Here is a 17,860-nt window from a genome sequence, read left to right on the forward strand (position 1 = left end):
GTGCTCCACCTTGGCTGTTGCTTTGCTGATCTCCAAAGTGCAGAGAGAAAAGAGGTGAATTTGTGTGTCTGGTGAGAGCAGCTTCTGCGTGGTGAATAAGCCTGATGGGAAAACTCTTTGAGGACGAAAGCGTGCATGGTGGAGATTGGCGCTGTTAAAAAGAGTGCCTGCCTATGTTGCTTGAATGCCCTGTGCTCAGTTTATCTGCCAGCAATGCAGCCTAGTAGTTGTGTTTTGGATACAGTGGGAGAAGAAGGAGATACCGGAGGCTTTGAAAAATTACTAGGGCTGCATCTCTATTAGTCCCTATGCTCTGGTGTTTATGTTTATGCTCTGGTGTTTATCTTGGCACAGGTCAGTCTGTGAGGCTCTTCTGCAATTGGACATGGTCGATTAGTTCCATAAGCTAGATTCATGGAGTCTGACCAAGCCAATGTGAATAGAAAATGCCTTCATCGGGTTCACTGTTTAAGGGGTGCTCTCAGCTCAAATGGTGTAATAGAGAGTTATTTCTGTGGCAAGAGATGCTTTTAACACCTGGGGCTTTGTCGTAATGAGGCAAACGGTGTGTTTCTGCTCTTTCCCCCTTGTTGCTTCTATTCAGCCAACCAATTTCTTGTTCGGTTGTCATCTGCAATTCTGGCTGCAGCAGTGGTTGAAGATGTGTGGGGAGGGGAGCATAATTAGGTAGGGAAATGGCTGGAGAATCCAACCCTCTTGGGCCAACCCAGTCTTGTATACAGTATACTGTCTCTCACAGCAGCTAGCGTAAGAAACCTATTACAAGAAAGGTAGAAGAGCCCTCTAGTGGTCATAGAAAGGATGGTTTCACATATATATTGGGTATCTTAATCTGCAACAGAAATTTTCTGAAGCCCTAAAGCTGGGCTGGGGCGCCTGTTGCCCCTCAGAAGTTGCTGGACTATAACTCCCATAATCCCAGACCATTAACCATATTGGCTGAGGCTTATGAATGGCCCACTTTAACTGATTCCGCAGCCCCTCCGTATGCACTCCAGATCTCATGAAGGGAACCCTCTTAAAGGAAGCAAGGGGCACCCAAAAATAAAGTAATGATTTCTGCATACTCAGAGGACTCTCTGGGAGACATGCAGAAGTATGTAAGTTTGTGAGCTGAAAGAGAGAACAACTTTTTGAAAAGAGAAAAAAAGCATTGTGGGCATTTTAAGACCTTTGGAATGTCAGTGACATACAGAAAAATAGACTATTTACTGGTGCAGTTCATCTCTGTCTGAAGAAGGAAATTCTAGGTTCATGTTGCACCCCAAAAGTAAGAGGTGCTGTCTTTTTGCTGCTAGCCTCTTCTGGGAGGGGGTTGGGAGCCAGGGTGGGGTCCATGCTGCTGTTGCTGTCCATTTACAGCAATGTTAAAATCCTGGGTTTCCTTCATTGTTTTATGTGAACAGCTCTTAGTTCTGCCCTGGAGGATGGAAAAAGTGGGTCAGATTGGAAGTTGGGCATGCTGTGTTAGTCTAGCAATTATGTCCATGGCTGCAGGCTGTTGAGCCATAGAATGATGGTGTCAGTTAAAAGTGGCAAACAGAGGGGGAGGTTGGGGGATGCATGCCATGAGGCTAAAGTATTTTCACCCTATATATTCCTCTATTTTGGTAATTAAAAAAAAAAGGTGCTCGTACTCATGTCTTGATAAAAGTGCTGTGGGTACCAGCACCAAATGGCTGCCTTGGCAGCAAAAGGCGCCTGCACTCCATATTGTTGAGTGCTGTCCTCCCAGAAGCAATATATACACACATGCATACATAGATCTCAATAAAACGCTTGGATTCAGGACGGGCAACCAGCCCTGAACCTGGGCAAGTTAGCATTTTATAGCAGGCTCAGGAAATGTTTATAACATGTGGGAAAGCAAAAATATGTGAATCTTGAATAGTATTGCTGGCCTCCTGTTTCAGGCTATGTGGAACCCTGAACATTTAGAATTATTTTTTCTGGTTGCCCAAGTAGCTGAATTAAATCCAAAGGTGTGCCAGATACATTAAAATTGAGAAAAGGTGAAGCCCATTCCTTTGTTTTTCAGATCTAGCAAAAAGATTGTAAAATGCTGACCTACAGCTCCCATCATTCTTGACTGTTCCTGACCATTCTGGCTCAGGCTTATGGGAATTGGAGCCTAGTGACACCTGGAGGGCCACAAAACTTAGCAGAATTCTGCTGCCTTTTGCAAACCTGCTTCAAAGCATTCTGGTCGGTGAAAGTGCTTCAGAAAGGAAAGCTGAATCTGCTCTTCCCCAGCCTTCTCAACTCAGGCTGTGGGTACCATGGCCACAGAATACAGCTCTTTGTGTTGGGTCTGTAATAGAGGGGGAGGGAACAGCTGTCTTTGGAAAGGGCCATAGCTCAGTGGCAGAGCATATACTTCTGTGTGCATTGAAGGTCCCAAATTCAATTGCTTGTACCGCTAGCAAGGTTGAAAAAGTGTCTCACCTGCCACCCTGTGGAGTTGCTGGCAGTCAAGTGTTGCAGGCAGTGCTGAGCAAGATGGGCCAGTGGGCTGATTTTGGCACAAGACAGCTTCTACTACTTAGAAAACATTTATTAGATGTGCGTTCCAGCACAGAAGGCCTCCGCTGCACAGAGTTCAAATAATGGTTTAAAGCAAATCTATCAAATAAGCCGCTAGACGAAATTTCATGAAATGATAGGGGCCATTAGTGTGGGAGATGAAGAAAATGTGGGTAGAGCTTGTTGGGTTAAAAATAGGGCTAGCTGAACATGCCCACGCCTGCCTTGTACTGTAGGGGAGTGCTCAGACTCCCAATAACTTTTTGTTTCTTAAAAAAAGAAATCTACAAAATGGTGTGAGCTTTTCTTCAAAGGCACTCTTCAAGCTGGATGATTCAGAAGCACTGCAGAATGGCAGGTAAGCTTCAGAGTGAGCGAGCGCCTCGTGTTCCACATTGGGACACAAACTCCTGCACAGACACTGATGGGATCTAAATGAGCTGTCACTACTGCCAGCGAGGTCTTGGGGTCATGGTAGAAAGCGCAGTGACGTCATCTCAGTGTGCTGGTGCAGTGGAGGAAAAGCAAATCTGATACTGGGAATTACTATAAAAAGGGGCTGAAAATGAAATGGCAAGTACACCAGGATGAGACTCTGGTATGGCTGTGCTTGGAATGCCAATGGAGTTCTAGTGGCCTGGTTTTGAAAAAGAGATCACAGAAGGGGAGGAAAGTAAAGAAATGGGTGGCTAAAGATATTCAGGTGGATGGGACTTCCTTCGAAGAGAAGTTTAGGCCGCACACATATTTAGTTCACAAAATTAGGAATGGTGTGAAAGAAACCAAAACATTGGAGTTTGAAGTTCTCTAATACTTTGACAGCAAGTTCAGGACAAATTAAAGCAAGCACTGTTTTCAACTTATGGAATTCATCCCACAGTTTGGAAGGCCACGAACACTGTCATTGTCACTGTCAACTGGAATAGGTTTAGCTCCCATAGATGGGTCTATCAATGGCTGTAGGTCATGGTTTGCAGATGCACTATATCTTTCCTTACCAGAGGCAGCGAACAGACAGAGGATGATTATTGAAATCATGTCCTAGTTATCAATTTTCCAGGGGTATGTGGCTGGTCCTGGTTAGAGACCATATACTATACTTGATGAACCTAGAATTCTGATCCTGCAAGATTATTGTTGCCAACATCCAACAAGAGGAACAAACAATTACTTGCACTTTCACACTTGTATTACGTTTTTCCAAGGAACTCAAGGTAATGTATGTGGGATTACCAGTTTTTTCCTCCCAGCAGCTTTGTGAATTAAGTTATGTTGCTTGTGTGATTTCCCCTCGCCCCACCCCGCAAAAAGACCCCTTCAAAACCGTTGAGCTTCATGGTTCAAATTCAGTTATCTAGCCACTACACCACAATGACTCTTACAGTGCCATTTGAAAGCTGGGAGAACAGGAGATTAGCACATCACAATTATAGCCTTGAGCAGGGGTCAGCAGGGGGCTGGTCCACTGTCCCTCAGACCTTGTGGGGGGCTGGACTATATTTTTTTTGGGGGGGGGGAATGAATGAATTCCTATGCCCCACAAATAACCCAGAGATGCATTTTAAATAAAAGGACACATTCTACTCATGTAAAAACACGCTGATTCCTGGACCGTCCGTGGGCCGGATTTAGAAGGCGATTGGGCCGGATCTGGCCCCCGGGCCTTAGTTTGCCTATGCATGGCCCTTGAGGCCCTTGAGGAATGATGCAAGTTCACTGGGCAAGAAATTGTACAGCAGTCAGTAATGATGAGACATGTGGTCCAACACCATCTGGTAACCCAAGAATGAGTGAGGTTGTCTTAAGGATTTTTTTTCCTGTTCCTGGTGGCCTATCTAAATTTTAGCCAAAGTGGTTTTTTAAACCACAGTTTCTCTTATTTGAAATATACATATTGATGAGACAGTATTGCATCTTTCTCTGATTTGGCATGTAAATGCACATGTTTGGATTGCAATGCAATGTCTTGAGTTTTGTGTGCCATAACTTGGAAGCCCATATTGCTAGGGGATATCAGCTTCATTATGGAGCCAGGCGAATGTTCAGGGCTCACTTTCAGGCAAAATAAACTCCCAGCCCCTAAACCACACTCTGAACCTAACACTAAACCAAGGTTTATTAAACTATGGTTTATGAAACCACGGCTTAGTGTTTTGTGCAAAGCCTGCCTAGTGGCTTGACTATGGTTTGTTTACTGCTAACAAACCATGATCTGAAGCTGTGGTTCGGTGCTGGTTTATGACCCTTAGTTTGTTGTAATTAAGTTTTGCAACTCTTACCAAGCCAAACACCCTTCCTTAACCATGGTTTGTTTGGCCTCCCCACCCCACATGCTCACTGAACTACAAAGGCATGAGTTGAGAGCAGCTGAAAATTGAACCAAATTTTGGAGAAAAACAAGCCATGGTTTGCTTGCTCATCTGTGAGACAACTCATGGCTTGTTTTAACAAACCGTGGTTTAGTGTTCTGTGTGAACCAGGCCTTGAGCAGCCATCAAGAATGCAGAATTGTTCCCTCCCTTTGCCTAGACCTCAAGACAGGGTTGATGGTTTAGAGTGCAGTTGGAGGCTCTTGGGCATGACGCAGGAGCGACTGACGGCCTGAGGTTAGATGAGATCATAGTGCTCAGCCTGGCCTTAAGGCCTGTGGTGCTCTGTCGCTGTCGGGGGTCCCTCATGGCTTATGGAAGAGGTCAGTGTTCTGGAGATGGGGAGGGGTGATTGCTGCCCCTTTTTGGAGGGGGGCCCATGGAGCTAAAATATAATGCTGAGATGGCCCTAGGAAGGGGGGAAGAGCTGCCAGAAATCTCCTTGAGGAGTGGGGAGGGCTGGGATCTGTGCAGGAAGGTGTAAGCTGGTGGCGCTCTGTAAGTAATGTGGATAAAGCAGGAGACAAAGGGAAAGTAGGTCAGACAGGCTGAGCTGCAGCTCCACGTCTGTTTGTGTGCGTGTCTCGGGGAAATCCAGCCGCTCTGTGCTGCAGCATGAAGGAATTGGGTGGGAGGATTGCTGTGAAGGTTTGGAGTGGGAGGATGCTATGAAAGCATCCCCAGACTGCGCCTGGCCATGTTCCCTTTGTGTCAGGTACCTCTCCTGTAGGAAATAAGAGGCTGGTGCAAAGCAACCTTATTTCAGGGGCTCCTCCATTTTACGGTCTTCTGATCTCATGCCAGGAGAAGCTGCATCTCCATGATGGGAGGGGGGAACTGAAAATGAGCTTTTTCTGGTGGATGCAGGGGCAGACTTCACATTCTGAACTGGGAGCCAGGATCCCTGGAATCTGTAGTCAGGCTCCATTTCTTTAGATGGTAGCGAACTGTTCAGCAAATTTACCCTGGCTGAGGAGCGCTTGCTCGGCCTTTTCTGCTTCTCTTTGCTTTATGCAGATACAGTCGTACCTTGGATCCCAAATGCCTTGAAACTCGAATCTTTTGGCTCCCGAACCCTGCAAACCCGGAAGTGAGTCTTCTGGTTTGCGAATGTTCTTAGGAAGCCGAACATCTGACGTAGGTTCCGCGGGTTCCGATTGCGTGCAGGAAGCTCCTGCCGCTAATCGGAAGCCGCGCCTTGGTTGTTGAGTGTTTTGGAAGTTGAACGGACTTCCGGAATGGATTCCGTTCGGCTTCCAATGTATGACTGTATATGCTGTGCTTGGCCCCAGTGGATGATGGGATCTTGAGGGCTTAGTTTGTAAGGTTATTGTTTCATAGACTCATAGAGGTGGCAACTGCCAACTGCAGTATTGTTGATATGTGGCCAGCCAGCCTACTGTTCTTGATGCTGATATTTAGTTGTTTTTCTCCCCCTCATTTTAAGGACCCAAAGCCTGGGTGAAGAGAAAAGTCTAAATATAGATAAAGATGGCACCATGCATGCCTCCCTGGGGAGAGCTTTTCACAACAGGGAGCCACCACTGAAAAGGCCTTAATGAAAGAGAGTCATCTACCCCTTCCAAAGCAGTCTGCTTTACTGTTGAACATGTTATGCCGTCAGGAAGTTCTTCCTGATGTTTGGTCTAAATCAAACCCTTTTTCTTGTAATCTAAACGCATTAATTCAGGTGCTATCTTCTGGAACAACAGAAAACAAAGTTGCTCCATCTATGTAACAGAGGGCTATTGCATTGCCTCTTGGTAGTCTGTTCTCCAGGATGTAAAATTCACTGACACCTTCAACCTTCCCCCAAAGGGTTTGGTTTCCAGGCTCTTCATCATCATGGTTGCCCCTCTCAGAAAACATTCCAGGAGCGAGGCAACCCTTTAGAAAGTGGGGTGTGTGTGAAAATTGTTTGGGGTTCCTTCCCAGCTCAGCAAGGGGTACCAGTCTAAGAATGCACCCAGCCCCTTCCTAGTTAATCAAGCAGTACTGCTTTGCCAGTGAACACAACCTTTTGGTGTTGGCAGAACGCTGTGTTACAAAGATGGAGAAGCTGGAAGAGGGAGTTTAGTATGCCAATTCTGCTTTCTAAAGCCCAGCCCTGAGCTACTTCTGGAAATATCCTCTGCCAGAGTCCCCAAAACTCTAGTTTATATCATGACAAAAAAAAAAAAAACTAAACTTGGATGATGTTCAGCTTGCATAATACACAGAATTAGCATATAATTATTTGATCACTTTTAATCAGCCAAATTTATTTAATTAACTGATTAGATTATGACTCCAATTGTCTTCAGAACCCGCACAAGTGGTGACAGCATGGGGTATTATTTCTATTGTGCAGCTGGAGTAGAGAGAAAAGGATGGGGTTCATGGGATACAGGTGAATGATTAGGATGAGTTAAGGGTAATTCTCTCTCTCATTTACCTGTTTACCTCTAGATACTTTAGAAGACATTGAATCCACCTTCCTAAGCTTTATCTTTCCTTTGTGGCCATGACTGCTAGAAACTGTCTAATTTGAGGCAGTTCTCATCTGCAGCTATATTTGACATGTTTCTGTCGGCAGTAGATGGGTTTTTCAGCCCCAAACCTCTTTGGACATGGAGCATTTCCTTGGTTCTGTGAATTTTCTGCTCTCGAGAACCCTCTTTGTCATTGTGCTTGGTGCCATTACATACCTGTAGCTTCAAAAAACCTGATTATGCAATTTAGAGAGTGTACAACTATCTACGTGGTAGCCTTCCTGCTTTGGATACATGGAGTGTGTTGGAGCACCAGGTAGTTTCTCTTAGACACAAGACTGCCTTCCAGGTTGGATCTGATCTTTGGTACATTATAGAACACAAGGTATGCGGTGGCCATGCCATGGCTGCTGGTGTCTGCATACAGGTCATCAGTTGGTTTGCAGTCAGGATGTTTTTGGGAGCCCTTAGTTCAGTGCTGGTGGATGTGTGGCTCTCTAAATGTCTATTCCAGCTTCAGCTAGTGGTCGGGGAAGGTGGGAATTGCAGTCCAGCAGCATCTGGAGGGCCACAGGTCCCCTCTCCCCCATGTTTCAGTCACTGTCTCAGCACATGGCAGGTGCTTTAACCATGAGTAGCTCACCTGTGACTGGGAAACTTTAGAGTCTCTGAGTCTTGAATGATTCCACTTTAAATCTCATGATTGACATTATTGGCTGAAATCCAGAAGGGCCCATGCTTCCCCAGATTCTTCTCAGAATTTCATTCCACAGCTCCTAAATGTCTCTTTCAAAAATAAGTTTGGGGGTTGTGGCATGAGAACCTTTTTGAAGGGGAGAAGCTGCTAAGAAGGGGAGAAGCTGCCAGTACATGGAACTGCCAGTCTTAAAAGTCTCTAGTTGTGTGTGTGTATTTTTGAAACTTGCAGAGCACCTTCTGAGTTGGAATCTGAGGAGAAAATGTGTGCATGCAAACAGATGGGACATACAGTGGTACCTCGGGTTAAGTACTTAATTCGTTCCGGAGGTCCGTTCTTAACCTGAAACTGTCCTTAACCTGAAGCACCACTTTAGCTAATGGGGCCTCCTGCTGCCGCTGCACCGCCGGAGCACAATTTCTGTTCTCATCCTGAAGCAAAGTTCTTAACCCGAGGTATTATTTCTGCACAAGGGCTTCTGTATGTGCAACAGGGCTTCCCCCTCTCCCACATGCACCCTGAAATTGTCTCGAAGGGGTTGGGGTACCCCCAGAACAGCATGGAGGGGAGGGAGGGAGATTGTTCCATCTGGCAAGTGGAAATCCCTGCCTAGGCAGAGCGTTTGTCATGGTGCAGCATTGAATTTCACATCTGTATGACTCCTCAAAAGCCTTGCAAATGAGTGGCATGGATGTGGAGAGAGTGGGTCCTGCCTTCCTTTTTCATGGGTTTACTTATTCCCTGCTCTTGCTTTAAAAGGCTGGAGGCCCCAGTGTGGCCCAAAGTTGTCTGTGACTTGCAAGGATTGGGCACAAGTTGGCCCCCAAAATAAGCAACATGGTGACAGACCTAAAGCTGAGCAGCCGTGATCTTTAGCAGAGGTGACCGGTTGCTACTGTATTCTCCAGGCTGGATTTAGGGCTCCAGTGGTAACACAGACTTCTCAGATATTGATTGTGCATATTTCCACAGGCCAGCAGTTGGCCATTTCTCATCTAGAGTCTCATGGCTGAGCCTAAAAGAGGGGGCTGTGTGTCTGCTCTCTGCCCTCCAGGGAATGTTTGCTCCTTGGGAATCCGACTTGTTGAAAGGTGTTGTCTTCCCCTTTCTGGCCTTCCTGCTGGGAATGCATCCTCCGTTCCTGGTGATTCAGCAAATAGGCCCGTCAAAGAAATGAGAGCTGGCAGACTTGAAGGGGACTCCTGTTTCCCAACATAGCCTCTTTGACTCCTAAGGAGTGTTCAGCAGCTCAGGCCTTCAGGCAACATGCTCTCTTGTCAATGCTCTTTCTCTGCCTCTGCTTACTTACAGTGAAGGAGTTTCTTGCCAAAGCCAAAGAAGAGTTCCTCAAGAAATGGGAGAACCCGTTGCAGGTATGACACCTCTCTTCTTGTCTTGATATTTTGCCTTCCTTCCTTTATCTAGCCATAGCAGCCTGGGTCTTGTTGCTTCTAAGCTCTTAGGCCTGATTTGAAAGTGACACTGACCTGGTTTGCATGCAACCATCAGCCAGAGTTAGACAACTTATGGCTTCGCAGGAATGTGCATGTGTGCTGGTGCACACGGTTTAAATCGCTCCCGTGTACCCTGCCTCCTTTTGATGTGCTGGAAAGAAAACAGACCAGGGTGCCAAGAATACATGTGTACAGTTTCACACAATACATGTGTACAGTCTAAGCTCAGAATATGTGTGTACCGTTTCACACAACTGGTGTTGCATTTAAGTAAGGGATACACTGCCTAACTTGAATGCTATACTGTGCTGCATGCATTGAAACGACTGCCTTGATATTAAATTCATTAGTACATAGTTCTCCCCATTTTATCCTCACAGCAGTCCTGTGAGGTAGGTTAGGCTGAGAAACTGCAACTGGCCCATTGAGCTTCATGGCTGAGTGGGGATATGAACCCTGGTGTCCTGGGTCCAGGTCTGACACTCTGATCACTCTGGCTCTCCTGTACTGGCTGTGTGGAAGCCCATTTGGGTCTGCATTCACTTGTTTTTTATGTGTATAAAATGTGACCAGTGTAACTTTTTAAAACAAGGCTTTGGAAGGATCTTGCCAAAACTTTGTTATTGCTAGTTACACCAAAGGCAAAAGTCTTGATGCTGGTGGACATCCTAAATTATCCTGCTGAAGAAATAGGTGCTGAGACAGGTGTTTCAGTCCCCAGGTTATTCTGGAATTGCCCCTTTTCTAGGAATAATTTTGCAGGGGTACAATACAGGAGGAGAGTGAGGTGGAAACACAGATGGAAACACAGGAAGAGAATCAGCTTTGGATTAGTTTACCTTTTGCAGTTCTAAGACACTTTGGAAGATGTGTCTGACAATAAGGTTTGCCAGTGCCCGGGTTGCTTGCATGACAAGGAACAAATACCGGTAGTTAAGATCTTTCCAAATTACTAAGCAAGGCTCAGAAGCCCTTCACCTATCACATATACTCTTTGGTGTTAGCAGACCATATTACAGAAAGGGGAATGCAATCTCCCTCTAGCTGAATAAGGTATTTTCTTCCCTGCAATATCTGATGAATACCTCACTGCTCAACTAACAGGTCCGATGCTTTAGCTTTTCAGCAAATAACTCCCAGAAGGTGACTGCCAAAATAACTGCTTCATGGCAATAAAATGACTGTGTAAATTGGCCCGGAAATTTGGATGCTCTCGCTGTTTTGGCTTGTTCCATTTGCTGCCCCCTACATAAAGGTGTCATTACATCTGGTTGTATTTTGCAATAAGTGTGATATGTGGGGATATTACTGTTTTTTTTGTCAGGCTCTAAGGCTTAACCTGTTGCTGCTAGTTTCTAGGTTATTACAGATAGCGTAGTGAGTGTTGGGTGTATGTACAGTCCTTTTTGTGGATTGAGTTTGATTTTCTTGCTGTTCAGTATGCAGGAGGATTGTATGTCTTTCTCTCTAAAAACTCTTGCCTTTTGCGCCCTCTCGTGGTAAAAAGCTATCTGTGTCTCAAACCCCAAGAACGCTGCAAGTTTCAGGGAGAAGAGTTGGCACGCCACAGGGATGATCCTCTTCAATAACAGTTGCTGCTTTAATATGACATGGGAAGGCATGGTATTGCCTGAAGGGTTATCTTTAAAATGAAACTAGTAAGCCGGCATTTTGAACTCTCACGGCCACTTAAGGGTCCCCAAAATCTGATGACCAGAGCCTGGTGTCCTTGACAGATTGTCTTCCTCTGCTTTTTATATTCTTATTTTCCAAATCCTTTTTCAGAATACGTCCAGCCTGGATCACTTCGACCGGCTCAAGACCCTGGGTACAGGCTCTTTTGGGCGGGTGATGCTCGTGAAGCACAAGGAGACCGGGAATTACTTTGCCATGAAGATCCTTGACAAGCAGAAAGTGAGTTTGAGCCTGTCATTGAGTTCTGGGAGTTGGTGCCTGAGGTTGGCAAGAGGGAGGCCCAACTGACTCTGATTGACTTCCTTTCTGTCTTGCAGGTTGTTAAGCTGAAGCAAATCGAGCACACCCTCAATGAAAAGCGCATTCTCCAGGCTGTGAACTTCCCATTCCTTGTCAGGCTAGAGTATTCTTTTAAGGTAAAGGATGTCTTTGCACTCTCTCCCCCCACCCCCTGCCTAAATATTCATTCTCTGGCTTTCTGGTCCTTTGGACACCTGCTCTGCTGCATCAGATCAAAGGCACACAGTGGCCAACCAGATACTTAAGGGAAGCTAACCACTTTACCATAGCACCCAGCTAATCTTTTTGCCCCTGTCTGGGCTTGTGGCTAGCTGAGCATCCACCATGGCAGGCAAGCCCAGCTGGCTGGATACTTTCTGTGCCGGTACAGTAGGTACAGTGTGCTTCCCCTTTGGGAGCAGCCTGGGTAGGTGGAACTCCTGGGCTAGAGCACACGTTGTCACGATAGGCCATCAAAACTCTTCCTTATGATAGGCCTTCAATATTTTGTTTTGTCCTAGCTCTTTCTGGTGTTAGTGGAGTTTTGGGCAAGTAAACAAGTGGACACTATAAGCATAAAAAATGTTTAATGAAGCCAACAGTATTTTATCATTTTGTGTTTGAGTTACCCAGAGAACAATCTTACTGGGTTGCCTTATATAAATACAGTAAGTAAGGCTGCAATCCTAACACCACTTACCTAGAAGTAAGCCTCGTTGAATTCAGTAGGATTTACTTTTAAGTCAATGTGAAAGTGCTATAGGGAGCATGTAAGTCTGGACTATGTGACAAGGCAACTGTGCCTTGTCTATTAATGCAGCTCTAAATCAAGGTTTTGCAGGCTTCCGTTCACCTCAGCTACATAGAAAGGATATAAAAAGCCATTGAGTCCTACCTATTGCCACAAAGGGCAGAACCATTTTTTAAAAATCTGCTTTGAAGGAAATATGCATGTTTATATACCCTTTGTGGCTGTAACCTAAAACCAGTGGCTGTTTGAAAGCTCAATCAGAAGAGGAGGCCTCTACTGCTGTCTCATAGGTTCCTTCCCATTTCCCCTCTGCTATAGCCGTGTCAAAAGCTTACCTCTCAGAATAAAGCCTGAACAAATACATTCATGCTACCTTGCAGAGATTGTTTCAGTTGCAGAATTTGGGGGTTAAAAAAAAAAAAGTATCTTAATTCTAAATACTATTTCCTCAGCAGTAAGTCCCATTGATGTTAGTGGGGCTTGCTTCCAAGTTGGTTGGTGTTAGACTGTGTGTATAATTCATTCCCTTGGTAGTGAGAGTAATTCTGTAAGTCTACAAGAAGATCCTTGCTGGATCAGCCCAAAAGCCCATCTAGTCCAGCATTCTGCCCAACAGTCCGTACTAGCCAACCAGGTGCCTATGGGGAGCCACAAACAGGATCTGAGCACAACACTCTTTTGTTTATGAAGTGGTATTGAGAGGCCTGCTACCCCATAGTGGAGTTACTATAGTTATCATGACTAGCGGTCATTATTAGTCTTATCCTACATGACCAGGTACTAAGAGGTTTGAGTTCACCTTAGTAACAGCTACTTTTGAAGTTGTTGCCTTTTTTTTAAGGTCATGGCAGGAAAAGACTCTGAACAGAACATAGCACTAAAACCAAAACACTCTGCTATAGAAACAGTTTTGCACCAAGCAAAACTATATGATCGTTGTGCAAATAAGTTGTGCAAATGAATGGGGACTAGAAGACAAGGAACTTGTATACATTCAGATTTTAAAGAACTTGCATTTATTGAGCGGGAAGCAAGGCAATGGTGGTAGAGAGCGATTGACTAGGGAACAAACGTGAAGATTGGAATTGGGGGCAGTTAGGAAAGTGTAGCCATGTGAAGGAATGAAGTACTGATCTGAAATGCTGGGACCTGTTCCTTCACCACCACCTAGTCTGTAGGCACTGTATCAACATTTTGGTTTTTTATAACAAAAAAAATTCCTTCCAGTAGCACCTTAAAGACCAACTAAGTTAGTTCTTGGTATGAGCTTTCGTGTGCATGCACACTTCTTCAGATACACTTCAGTATATTTTTGTTTTGACTATGGCAGACCAACACGGCTACCTATCTGTAATTGGTTTTTTATCTGCAACTGCAAGGGCAAGATACTTCATTTTTTTAAAGGAAATTGGCAGGAACTTGAATTCTGTGGTGTATATAGTCCTTTCTCCCAGCCCAACAGCAAACCCAGTTCCTGTTCTAGAGTGCTCCTATGGATGTGTGAGTACGCTGGTTTAAGCGTCACTGCAGAAAGGCAATAGAAGTAAATAAATTGGAGAGCTGTGGCCCTGAACAAAGCAGTGCAAAGCAGTGCTGGCCAGGACCCTGAGTTGTTTCTGCCCTTGATTACAGGATAACTCAAATCTGTACATGGTGATGGAATACATCCCAGGTGGCGAGATGTTCTCCCACCTACGACGGATTGGCAGGTTCAGGTGAGTGTGCTCCCCTGTCATTGTAAGGTTGGGATGATGCTCTCAGTTGTGGGAACAGAAGAGCTGAGAGTTGGGCTTCCTGGGTTAGAACACGGGAAAGGAACCAGGAAAGAACTAGGTTTCTCTTGTTCTGCACTTTAAAGTTGAGTGGAGGATATCTTCCCCTTCCAGCAAGCCCTAACTTCTGGGGTAAAGAATATGCAGTTTAGAAAAAAGTCTAATGATAGGACAGAAGCTGCATTTGCTTTGACATTAATTCCCATCCTCTTGGATGTGAAGCTGGTGACTTGCAAAGAGCAGATCATTCCTATCAGAGTGTGGTGGCAATGACACTGAGTTCCTGATTATTCTCTTTAACACTAAGGGGCAAGGGGTGACCTGGCTTGACAGGCCCATATGAGCGGAGTGCTTTTCATCAGAGGATTGTTAGCGGAGACTTCAGTATAGAAGCTACCACCATAGAACATGCTTCTATCTTGCTTTGTATCCATTTACTGTATGGAAAGCGGGATGCTTGTTAACATGCTCTCATTTAACTGTGTAGTTATGTGTGCTTCAGATAAGCTGCCATCTTGTAGAACAGTCTAGAACTGGCATAGCACTGAGACTGAACGATGGACCAGGAAGCCCCCAGTCCGAATGGTGCCTCTGCCATGAACTCAGCTACATGGCATTGCGCAAAGTTCTGTCTCACAGCCTCAGCCCCACCATCTGCAACATGGAGAGTAAATAGTAGTGACTTACCGTCCAGGATTGTTGCAATGATTACACCTACATAAGAACATGGTCAGAATAAGGGAAGAGATTCTGCATGTGTTCAGCCATAGGTGGGGCAGGTAGAGCATGAGTGAAATGTGTGAGATAACTTCCAGCTGAAGACTCAAGGTCCTGTTGAACGGGGAACAGGGGAGAGATCTGGTCTTAAGGTATTGGTTTGTGACGGGGTGGAAACCTGAGCCCTTTTGCTGAGAGTACAGCTCCCATCATTCCTGACTGAGCTGGTTGGGGCTGATGGGAGTTGGAGCCCAACCCAGCAGTGCTCTGGAGGGCCACAGGTTCTCCATCCCTGGTTTATGGTGATCAGTGAAGGTGAAGACTCAGCTGGCATGCATTGGAGGTGGCCTATGAAAAAACTCTTCCCCCTTTTGTTGCAGTGAACCTCATGCCCGGTTTTATGCCGCTCAGATAGTGCTGACTTTTGAGTACCTGCACTCACTAGATCTCATCTATCGAGACTTGAAGCCTGAGAACCTCCTCATCGACCAGCAGGGCTACATTGAGGTAATACTGCTTCCATCCATTCTGTGAGATTCTGCCGCACAGCATTTTGAGAATTCCTCTCCTTGTCAGTATGTCTAGGAATACTGTTTCTTTCCCCAAATATCTGTAACAATTAGTTTTTTTTAAGAAAGGACTGAATTTTGACAAGCATAAGTAACTTCTTAGGAAATTTTGGAGTTGACATAAAATCTAAAGGTGCACCTCTTTCTATCATTTGTTCTTTGAATATCAGGAAGTCCATCCCGCCCCCAAGTGGTACCTGCTCAACCAAATGTGCTCCAAACCACCAGATGCACTTTTCCTATTTTGGTGGCAAGTGGGGAGCATGTTAGAAGCCATTCATTATGAGCAGTTGCTGTTTAGAAAGTGATACTTACCTTTGGAAACAAAATCTTCTCTCTTATTCCACCCGAAACATCACCTCTCCATGTGCTGGGGTTTGTGCAAGCCTCCATCGCTTCCTTTGTGCTGCTGACCCTATTGGTGTGGAGAACTCAGCTTTGTTAATTTTCTCTTACCTCCAGGTGACAGATTTTGGCTTTGCCAAACGAGTGAAAGGCCGAACATGGACCCTTTGTGGGACTCCAGAATACCTGGCTCCTGAAATCATTCTGAGCAAGGTGAGACACCTGTACTCAGGAACAGTGTTTTGGGCCTTGTTCAGCCCAGAAAGAAGACTGTGTCCATCTCGATATCTTGCAGTACACTGCAGTTAAGTGCCTCTCTTCCTTGGTGTTTGTGATCTGAGCCTGCTTTCCTGTTTCAGGGTTATAACAAAGCTGTGGACTGGTGGGCCCTGGGTGTCCTCATCTATGAAATGGCAGCCGGCTACCCCCCATTTTTTGCAGACCAGCCCATTCAGATATATGAGAAGATTGTCTCTGGGAAGGTAATATTTCAGCATAGAGGCTTGCATGCTGGGTACAGGATATTACAAATATATATTACAATATGTAGACCATCTTGCCCATGGAGAGAATGCAGTACTTCCCTAGAAGGCGTGTTAGAAATTTCCAGATAGCTCACAGTATACAGTGCATACATTTATAATGTTCGGTGAAGCATGGACCTGCTGTGTTTACCTGCCAAATAAATGTTGGAGTAGGTGGAATTCAGCAGACTGTGAACGGAAACCCCCTCTGTATTTTCTTGGCAAATCTTCCAGCTATTTTTTGGTGCTGCTTGCAGCTTTCACCACAGGAAAAAATGTCTGGAAATCTAGATGGTTGAAGTTATATTCACAGTCTGACCTTATTTTGAGGAAAGAGGCAGATCTGTTGGCTTCATTTGAATACTGAGTCTCAAATTTCGTATACTTTAAACAAACTTAAGGCTCTAGTCTTCAGTGTGAAGAAGAAATTAGTTGAAGAATTCTACAGGCTAAGTGGAATATGGATTTTCTGAGTCTAGAATTCCAGTGTCTGTAATACTTGGCAGTTCTCCCAGGTGAGACTCCTACAGTAATGTGAGGCCGAGCAGCACAAAAAAGATCAGAAAAGCACAAAGTGGAGTTTTATAAGTTAAACAGAGTAAAACTGCGGAAAGGGGGAGACATGCAACTCAAGCTCTCTGTAACTGCAACACTGTGAGTTTTCAGAATATTGCTCTTAGAATTTGTAACATGGCCTAAAGGAGTGAGGTGTGGCAGGGCAGTGTTGGAAGAGCTTTTCAGGAAAATGTGTGATGTCAAAGGAACATCTCCCCCACCCAAGAAAATTAAACAAAAGTAATGGAGATCAGTGAATATATGTGCATGCTAGCTTTCAGATGGCTGGGGCTTGCTCTTGCTCTGCTGCTCCAGAACATGCATGCTCTCTTTGAGTCCAGCTGTCCTTTTCTCCCTTCCCTGCCATTTATCCTATGAATTTTCACTGGGCTCTACTTGCCAACTTTGATTTCTCAGGTGGTTAATGCTAAAATAATCAGTATTAAGTTGCCATTTCAGTCAGGCTATTAGGCCAGGAGCTGTGCTGAGCCAGCCTTTCTCAGCAACACCTAAGATCTTTTACTGAGTCAACTAATTGTTGACGAATAAACATGCATTGTGAATAACAGTTATTCTGTTTCACTGACCGCAGTTTACTTTGGATTTGAAATTTGTGCAGGTGTGTTATGGATCCCCACAATGTCCTTCAGCAAATGATTTGTCCTTGTTAAGATTGCTGTGATACTATTATTATTATTATTATTATTATTATTATTATTATTATTATCATTATTATTAGCACTTAGTATCACAGTTGGGCATGAGGCATTATTTTTAACTAGTTGAATTAATATAAAAGCTCCCAGAACCTTGTTTGTGATAGGTTCTTGCATCAGAACAGCTCAGCTAAGGTTGCATTTAAAAAACATAGTCAAAATGTTAGGCGCTTGATCAGGTTTGGCTCTCTGCAAAAGAAACTGATGATACTTGTGCACCTCTGTGAGGTGGGCTAGATAAGTCATCCAAGTAATAATGACTGAGGGTTAAACACGGTTGGTCATGATGACAGTCTAGCACAGATCTCAGCAGAATGAATAGCAAGTAACCATTAATCAAGATTAGGTGCTCTGCTTAAAAGAGAAAGGGAATCTGGGTAGAAGTAGCTCCTTTCACAATAC

At 44.8% G+C, this 17,860-nt stretch overlaps 1 protein-coding gene across 5 annotated transcripts in view; it reads left to right on the top strand.

The window, feature by feature from the left end:
- The window catches only part of PRKACA (protein kinase cAMP-activated catalytic subunit alpha), a 62,539-nt gene that overhangs the window by 38,924 nt on the left and 5,755 nt on the right, over positions 1–17,860 (top strand). For all 5 annotated transcript variants that reach the window (XM_083726090.1, XM_083726093.1, XM_083726091.1 and 2 more), the window contains exons 2-8: positions 9,393–9,454; positions 11,321–11,449; positions 11,548–11,646; positions 13,893–13,975; positions 15,130–15,256; positions 15,781–15,876; positions 16,023–16,145. In XM_083726090.1, the coding sequence (XP_083582216.1) occupies positions 9,393–9,454; positions 11,321–11,449; positions 11,548–11,646; positions 13,893–13,975; positions 15,130–15,256; positions 15,781–15,876; positions 16,023–16,145 (719 nt within the window). The remainder of the gene's footprint in view (positions 1–9,392; positions 9,455–11,320; positions 11,450–11,547; positions 11,647–13,892; positions 13,976–15,129; positions 15,257–15,780; positions 15,877–16,022; positions 16,146–17,860) is intronic.

Source organism: Podarcis gaigeae (genome assembly GCF_964106915.1).
Source record: "Podarcis gaigeae genome assembly, chromosome: 2".
Taxonomy (NCBI): Eukaryota; Metazoa; Chordata; class Lepidosauria; order Squamata; family Lacertidae; genus Podarcis; species Podarcis gaigeae.